This window comes from Gregarina niphandrodes (assembly GCF_000223845.1).
Source record: "Gregarina niphandrodes unplaced genomic scaffold scaffold00012, whole genome shotgun sequence".
In the NCBI taxonomy this organism is placed as follows: domain Eukaryota; phylum Apicomplexa; class Conoidasida; order Eugregarinorida; family Gregarinidae; genus Gregarina; species Gregarina niphandrodes.
Window position 1 is genome coordinate 74179 of NW_011645782.1, and position 8345 is coordinate 82523.

At 54.2% G+C, this 8345-nt stretch overlaps 5 protein-coding genes across 5 annotated transcripts; 3 read left to right on the plus strand and 2 right to left on the minus strand.

The window, feature by feature from the left end:
- Positions 1–470: 470 nt before the first annotated feature.
- On the plus strand, positions 471–2477 carry GNI_070890 (hypothetical protein; the record flags this gene model as incomplete). The annotated part of the gene is made up of 1 exon (XM_011132010.1): positions 471–2477. The coding sequence occupies one exon, from the start codon at positions 471–473 to the stop codon at positions 2475–2477; it is 2007 nt and encodes a 668-aa protein (XP_011130312.1).
- A 212-nt stretch (positions 2478–2689) lies between these two features.
- GNI_070900 (hypothetical protein) lies at positions 2690–3363 on the plus strand (the record flags this gene model as incomplete). The annotated part of the gene is made up of 2 exons (XM_011132011.1): positions 2690–3113; positions 3206–3363. The coding sequence occupies 2 exons, from the start codon at positions 2690–2692 to the stop codon at positions 3361–3363; spliced, it is 582 nt and encodes a 193-aa protein (XP_011130313.1).
- A 122-nt stretch (positions 3364–3485) lies between these two features.
- Positions 3486–6341, plus strand: GNI_070910 (CBF/Mak21 family protein; the record flags this gene model as incomplete). Its single annotated transcript, XM_011132012.1, has 1 exon — positions 3486–6341. The coding sequence occupies one exon, from the start codon at positions 3486–3488 to the stop codon at positions 6339–6341; it is 2856 nt and encodes a 951-aa protein (XP_011130314.1).
- A 105-nt stretch (positions 6342–6446) lies between these two features.
- GNI_070920 (putative RfeF) lies at positions 6447–7659 on the minus strand (the record flags this gene model as incomplete). The annotated part of the gene is made up of 2 exons (XM_011132013.1): positions 6447–6772; positions 6897–7659. 2 exons carry the CDS (start codon positions 7657–7659, stop codon positions 6447–6449), a joined length of 1089 nt encoding a protein of 362 aa, XP_011130315.1.
- A 217-nt stretch (positions 7660–7876) lies between these two features.
- On the minus strand, positions 7877–8128 carry GNI_070930 (hypothetical protein; the record flags this gene model as incomplete). Its single annotated transcript, XM_011132014.1, has 2 exons — positions 7877–8016; positions 8080–8128. 2 exons carry the CDS (start codon positions 8126–8128, stop codon positions 7877–7879), a joined length of 189 nt encoding a protein of 62 aa, XP_011130316.1.
- Positions 8129–8345: the final 217 nt, after the last annotated feature.

The following is an 8345-nucleotide window of genomic DNA, read 5'->3' on the forward strand; positions in this document are numbered from 1 at the left end:
GTCAGCACTGAAGGAGTCAGCACTGAAGGAGTCAGCACTGAAGGAGTTAGCACTGAAGGAGCAGCACTGGAGGAGTCGGCACGGAGGGCCTACGTACCGAAGGAGCAAGCACTGAGGGAGCAACTACTGAAGGAGTAACCACCGAGAGCGTCACAACGGAGAAAGTCGGTCATGAAGGGACAAGCACTGGAGGAGCGAGTACTGAAGGGCTTAGCACTGAAGGGCTTAGCACTGAAGGGCTTAGCACTGAAGTGACTCCTAAGTTCACACGTGGTGGGATTCCGGTGGAATCGACCGCTGTAGGAGTGCCAGGTACGACGTGGTTGCCGGGTTACACAAGCGGTGAAGGGGGTGGGCCGAGTACTCCTCGGGACCGGCCTTCCACTAGGCCCGTCTTCTCGACGTTTCCGAGTACGACCGTGTCGGAAACGGTCGCCGCAACGACCGTGTTGAAGGTGCCGAGCGATTTTATGCGGACCGTCTCGACCGCCCCGGCCGAGTCGAGCCATACGTGGCCGGCGACTAACTACCCTGACACGATCTACGACGACACCACTGACATGGTTTCCTCTATCGCTACGACTTCTAGTGTTACGACTTCGAGCCGATCGACTTCGAGCAGATCGACTTCGAGCGGATCGACTTCGAGCCGACCGACTTCCGGCAGGTCGACTTCCAGGAGTACGAGTCAGTCCGAGTCTGCGACTACGGACTGGTTTGGTACGGAGTATGGCTCAAGCGAGCCTGCCACGAGCGAGCCGTTCATGACTTCTTGGATGGAGCTGAGCACGTCGTTAGAGTCGTCTTCCAAGGAGGCGGACCTGGTCGTAGTTGTTCCGCCTGACGTGCTGGACAAGACGGAGCCGGCCTACTCGCCGCACACCTACGAGACGGAAGAGGGCGACGTGGTGGAGGTCACGATCCCGCATCCCCGCAGTCGCACGGAAGCCAGCGATACGACCGAACAGTCGCCGGTTCAAATCGCTCCAAGACCAAACACCACCCAACCACTGCCCCAAGAACCAACGACCAAGGCAGCGACGACCAAGCCACTGACTACCCAACCAAGCGCCACTTCTCCGCAGGGCACGTCCACAACGGAGCGATTCACGTGGAGTAACACGCCGGTGTGGACCGAAGCCGGGGACTGGTCCACCCAATCGGAAGACTGGTCGACCAGTTCGGTGGCTTTGCCGCTTGACCCCAGTTCGACCACTAGCGTTGTCACCAGCACTCAAGGAACTCCCAGCACCGTTAGGTCGACCAGGCAGCCCACTGTCAAACCGTCCTCCGCGCCGGAGACGATTCCCACCTCCACCCGAGCGGCTACCCCGACGGCCGCTCCCACGGTGCCAAGAGGAGCCACCGTTGTACCCGTGGCTGCCCCGTCCACCACCATGGCATCGTTACACTCGAGTGCTCCTTCAGTCAAGACAGGGAGCACGTTCCTCGGAGCCACCAGCGGGGTGGAACCTACTACAAGGACTAGTGTAGCAACTGTCACCAGCACTGGTGCGGCCACCACCCGTGGTGCAATGACCACCACTGGAGCGGGAACTACCACAGAGGAAGGCGGTGGTTGGACGACGGGGGTAGATTTCTGGACGACTTGGGACGAGAGTTTATTGAGGACGGGGGAGTTGAGTTCGAGCGAGCCGATGAGTACGGACGCTGAAGAGGTGCGAGTGCGGCCGGATTTGTTGTGGAACGACTTGGACGTCAAGCGTCGGGGATCAATAAATTTGCCGGATCCAGTGGATTCGGCGCGGTTGACAAAGAAGAGTCAGGTGCGGGCGTTGGTTAACGGGAATTACCGGTTTGTTCAAGAGTTCGGGAGCAAGGCGGCAGGGGTGATGGCGGATGCATTGATTGGCGAGTACTATAAGCGAATGACGGGTCAAGTGGGCCCTACAGTGAATGAGGTATCGTTGTTGATGGTTTATCTTCATGGTGTTCTCAAACGTCAAGAACGGGCGGTCTTCACTGTCATCGGTATGATACACGCTTTTGGCGAACCTCCCTGTGAAGTCCCGCATCTAGGCCCAGTCATTTGCGAGACTCTCAAACCCGTTCTGGAGGGCGCCATAGACAGCATCGATGAGTACTCCTGGAGCCTGGACGCCGCCAAGTTCGGCGGTCTACTCGACGCTATCGATTCGACCAACCATCAAATACAGAGCGAATCGAAAGGCCTCTATTCACATGAACGTACAAACGATGGTGTGGACATTCTCCAACTGCAGAGTTTCTACGACACGGACAGGTCTCGTGACGCATCGCTACGTGCAGGATCGCTACGTGCAGGATCGCTTCGTATACAAACAGACCGACCGGGAATGGCAGAGACTTATGAACAGCACGGTCTGCGAGGCGGTTACCCGCGTGTTAGCCAATTCAGTGGGGCAGTTGCCTCCAACCAGGACAGCAAGTGGATACAGTACTGGCCGGCTATTGAAAACATGTTGGCTACTTTTTAACAACCGAACATGGCGGTCGAACATGGCGGCCGAATATAACAACCAAACATACCTAATTTATCTGAGTAAATTCACGTGCAGATAATTTGTTCGTGTTTGTTAATTTGCACACGTGTGTGTAATTTGGTGTAATTTGGATTCAAGCGCAAGGGGCTATGAGTGTGGCTACATATTTGAGATGTGTACCAGACAATTGTAAGCTGTGTAATTCTATGGATATGACGGAGTTAGGATCGTGTTTAGACGAGATCCCGCTAGGTGCTCGTTGTAGTTGTGTATCTTTCGGCGATTCTCAGGCAAAGAGTTCCGTGTGCAGAGCTAGCGATGAACAGGGTTGTGCCATCTGGTTCGATTTTGAGCAGCCGGCGGGTAACTGGCTGCCCGTTCAGATTGAGTTGGTCGTCGGGAATTTCGCTTGGGATTCAGAAGCTGGCCTCTCAACTGAAACGTTTGCGACTGAGGAGCCCGAAGACTGCAACTGTCTAACATTAGGCCAGAATGACGGGACCGTACCCTCATGCTATAATGTGAACGTTACTGATAATATGCAGCGGGTAATGAGGTCGAACGACCGAGAGCAAATTGACATCGTCAATTTGAACCAGAGCCGTTCACTTAACTCCACCGTACTAGTCAGTAAGCATTCGTCTACCCCTGTCCTCATGTACCCGCGCTTACTCCCGAGTACTTTGTTTCAATCGGTTTAGTTTCATGCAACTTTCTTGCAGGATTTAATTCCACCGACTTGTGTCAAGACATTCACAATTTTCGAGTAAGCAACAGATACCTTACCATGAATGCATTAGAGCCGTCACTGAACTCAATGACTGACCTTCATGGACTCCTAATCATCATTATATTATTCCTTGCCACTGGTGGCATATGAAAAATAGGCTACAGGACAGGCTAGGCTAGGCTAGGCCAATACCTGAAGTCGATATTTTTGGACATGTCGCCGTGCTTAGTATGGGGTTTGTGGAATAATAATTTGCCTCTTCTTAAATTAAAATGCGGAAGACAGATTTGAGGAATCAGCACAAACAGCAACGTCTGAAGCATGAGAAACGGTTACGGTCTAGTGGGCCTCAGGAGGTGACTGGATGGGAGTCGTATATGAGTAACACTCAAGCGGGGAAGCTTGTAGGATATTTCTCCTCCGTGGACTTTAAGAAGATGAAATGGTGGAAAATGAAAGATCAACTTGCCACTAATCTGCAACAGAAGAAAGGCTGGACAGCCGATCTGAATCTGGAAGAGGGGTACACTACGCAAGATGAAGCCCTGGAGAAGTTGTTGGAAATTGGGGAAGCTATCGCAATGCAAGTATCTGCGGTTTCCACCCGACCGCACTCAGAGGATGAAGACGAAGTTCTGTGGGCTAAGAAAATGATAAATGAAGGAGTGCTCAAGGATAAGGCAGCTGCTGCCGTCACGCTTGTTGAAGCTTGCCCGATGGTCCACTCAGCGCGGTTAAAATCTATCCTGGCTCATGTCAGCGCAATTAACAGAACAGAGAAGGATATTGGTATTGCCGCAATGGTCCAGCTCTACGAGTCCAAGCTCTTGATTCCCAACAAGGAGGAACTCCAAGTGTTCAAGAAGCCGGAGAAGGTGGCTGAAAAAAAACAAGAATTCGCCTACAACGAGATCGCCCTCAAATTCTTCATCAGGAAACGGGGAAATAAGTTTTATATCATTGATTCGGCGCAACTAATAAACGACGGCCCCTTACCGCGACTGTTTCTATGTCTGGTGTTCGAGCATATTTTGGCGACGACAATTGCGCAATATTTATTCGAGTTGCACACGCGTGTGTCCGACTCTGTCGAGCATACTAGACGCGTCGTCTATGAGTCCTGCGTGGATATGATTAGGAAACCGAGTCAGCGCGAGACAACAACGCGCATTGCGCTGCGTTATCTCGGTGACCCGAGCTCCTCTCTGCATTTCAAGATAGGAATGGCCTTTGGCAAATTGTTTGTGGATCGCGAGGACCTGAAGCCGTATGTGTGCGCCAGAGTAGAGGAGATCATCTGGATGCAGCAGGTCGATGCGCATGTCATCAGCAGACGCGACGCGGGCAATTTTTCGCGCCCGAAATCTGCCGAAGGCACCCTGGCTAAGGTCTCGAAACGTGCCAAAACTGCCAAGAGGGAATTGAAGCGGTTGGTCCGCAAGGTGGACGACAACCTCTTGGTGCGGCACGGCGGTGAGCAAAGAGCCCACACCACGATTTGCAACGCCACCAAGTTCCTGGGTGAGGTGTGTTACTCAACCAAAAATAAAAGCTTCATCGAGGACCAGTTCCACCGATTCCTCCGGTTGTTGCGGCGCTTCATGGCCCCGTCGACAGCACCCAAGCTGTTGTCGCTGCACTCTAAGCAACTCAAGTTTGTACGAGCGCAAAAGAAAAAGCAGCGACAAGCCAAGGCGCAACCGGCCGCGTCGCAATTGGCCAGCAAGGTGAGCGCGGCCACAGAGGCGAGCGCCACGACGGAGACCACAGAGGCGAGCGCCACGACGACGTCGACGACGGTGGACCCGGCTGTGGCGGAGGCTGCAGCGCGGCGGTTGATCGGCGATCCGATTTCTTACGCGACGGGGTTGGGTAATACAATAGCCGGTACCCAGGTGTTGCATTACGTGTTGCACGGGCTGAAGCGATTGATTCCATACAGTTCTGAGGAGAAGGCGCGGAAGTTGATGACTACAGACGTGCGCACGGGAGAGTCTGTGATGGCCTTTGTAGCGGTGTCCGACGAGTTGATGAAGATTGCGCACAAGGCGCCGTGTCTGGTGACCCGCGTGCATGCGTGGGTGTTGTGTCACCTGATGCTGAGTAAGGTGCATGAGCAGCGGCGGATGGTGGGCAATTTGTATGCGCAGTTAAAGGATTTGCGCATGATGCACACGCGTGCGAGACATGCCTGGCTGGAACTACACCTGGCGATCGTAGCCGACACGAGTTGCAGCGCAGTGGCTCGCGCAGCGTACCTGCGTCGCCTCGTCTCGGTCTTGGCGCTTTCTGATTGCGAAGGCGGCCTCCTTCCCGTGTTCGCACACGTCGACCAAGTGCTACGACGCGACGAGACCGCGCTCCGGGAGTGGGTCCTGGAATGTCTCGGCGCCATGCGTCCGTCTGGCACCGTCCAGGGCAGCGGCTACGACGCCGATGCCTTCAGTCCCGAGAAGTCAGAGTCGCTGAGCTCCATGATCTGGGAACTCACACTCGCTCGTTGCCACATGGTTACCGCGCCACGTGATGCGTTCGCCGCCCTTACCACTGTCGCCGCTGCCAGCGAGAGCGAAACCGAACCACCTTCGGTCCTCTCGCTCCTCGGCTGGGACTCTCTCCAGCCCCTGCCTGGCCGTCAGACTGAGGAAGCCGGTGCCGCGACCGGCACGCCTACTGCCGCTGCGGCTGCTAAGAGACTGAATAAAACGATGCTAGATAGTCAGTCCCTTAGCGTCTTGTACCGGCTGTTGGTGAAACAAACTCTACGAAAGGCGCTCTCCGCACCTGGCGGCAAGACGGGCGTTCAAATCTCAGAGGAGGAGGAGGAGGAGGACGCGGTCGCGGTCGAGGCCACCCAGTTCTGGGACTTGGACATATACAATGGGGCCTTTTGGCGCGCGGTGGGCGCAACACACTTCGCTTTCCCCTTCCGCAGAATGTTGGAGCCCGCTTTCAGAAGCTCCGCCAAAGAGAAACGCCCTGGTGCCACAGATTTCGAAGACGAAGTGGACCGTATGGCCGACGCCTGGGTCACTGGCGCTACTGGGCTTGCCGACGACGACGACGAGGAGGACACCGCCGACCTCTCGGGAGATGAATTCTCCGACGTGGGAATGGATCTCGAATAACTTTTTACCCTCACAAATATCACGCACACACAGCGATAGAAAGGGAGAGATAATACAAAGAGATGATGATAGAAAAGGTTGGTCTAAGTGGCGAAGGATCACTGGTCAGTCATCTTCGGCAAGTCCTTTGTAGGAGGCGTCGATTGGCCCGAGGGCAAGTTTCGAGATCCATAGTTCGGGTGCCATGTCGCCTGCGCCGCACTTCTCGAATGACTTGGACACCAAGTCGTAGTTCTCCGTGCAGTCGACGTGGAACTTGCTGTGTTTTACCACCGCTCTGAAAAGCTCGACCACTGCTCTGTGGGTCCCCACTTGGCCGAACGAGTAGGCAATTGTCTCCGCCGAAACGTCCTTCATTATGGCCAGCAGCTCGTCAGAGGCGCACGTCTCGTCCACTAATACAATTGCCAACACAGGCTTCGACAGGCTCTCTAAAACACAACGCTTCCTTTGCCGCCCACACACCCCAGTGTGTGTGCACACCCTTATATGTGTGCACACCCCTGTGTGTGTGCACACACATGAGTGTGCACAGTTTACATGTGTGTGGCTTACGTCGTTTCATAGGTCCTTTGACCAGTTGGTTGACGATTTTGTCTTTGAGAGCATTGGGTACGGTATTCTCACCTTTTTTTTTGGTGATTTGCGCGAAAAGGTTTTCGACGTCTTTGCTGGTTTGGAGGTTGTCATGTTCGTAGGAGGAGTTAACAAACCGGATCTTGACTCCGCCGTCGGTACTGCCGCCGTACATGTGCAGCAAGATCTCGGTCAGGTACTGCACACTTGCCTTGGCCTCGTCCATGCGTTCCTCTGTGTCCATGGTGGCGCCGTCGGAGCAGAGGAAGACCACGTCATAGAGCACAACCTTGAAGAAGTCCGATGTCAGGTGCTCGACACGCCACTGCCGGCAAAGGCTTTGGACAGCCGGATAAAAGGGAGCATGCTTCTCAACCAACGATCGCACCCCCACCGCGTCGTAAAATCGCTCCAAGTGATTCTCCTTAACCGCCGTCCACAATGCCTCGAACATGTGTCGTCGCACACTGTCATTAAACGGGTTCGATATGTCCACCACCGGCTTCTGCTCCCGCGTACCCTGCACTTGGTCCGTCGCAGATTGGGTTGCCGCCCCTTGGTTTGGCGGCAATTGATTCGGCACCATCGGGTTCGACGCTAGCTGGCTCTGCATGGCTTCGATCTTCGCTCGATAGTAAGCGTTCTGCTCCAATGCGATTGCATGGCTATCACAGCGCTCTGGTTGCGTTTTACTGCCGGCTGCTCCTCGAAGACTGGTACTCTGCTTGGCAAAAAATTTCATTGTTTTTGGAAAATGCTTCGGGCACTATTTGCAAAGGACTGGATGGTGGGTACGGTCACTTGACGTTCGGTCACTTGACGTTCCGAGATATATGTCCGAAAAACATGTCTTTGTCATCTAGGTCTTTGTCATCTAATTCTTTTACATTACGTGAACGCGCACTTGCGTGTGCATTAGCACAAAGTGTGCGCTTTTCGCACGGGGCTCAGCACCAATGCTAATCGTCTTCAGCAAGGCCTTTGTATGAGGCGTCAATGGGACCGAGTGCGAGTTTTGAGATCCAAAGCTCGGGCGCCATGTCGCCCGCTCCGCATCTCTGGAACGACTCCGCGACCAGATCGTAATTTTCTGTACAGTCTACGTGAAATAAATTGTGTGTCATAAGCGCTCGGAACATGGTGACCACTGCGTTGTTCGTACCGACTTGGCCGAACGAGTAAGCAATGGTCTCCGCCGAAACGTCCTTCATTACTGTCAAGAGTTCGCTCTCTGCACTGGGTTCGTCTACCAACATGATAGCTAGCACCGGCTTGGGTAGGTTCTCTGCAGGACAAACACACTGTGTGCGGGACATGTGTGCGCAGGACATGTGTGCGCAGGACATGTGTGTGTGTGTATAGGGCACGCGTATGTAAGGCACGTGCATATGTGGTATCGTTACGGTGTCTCAAGGGTCCTTTGATCAT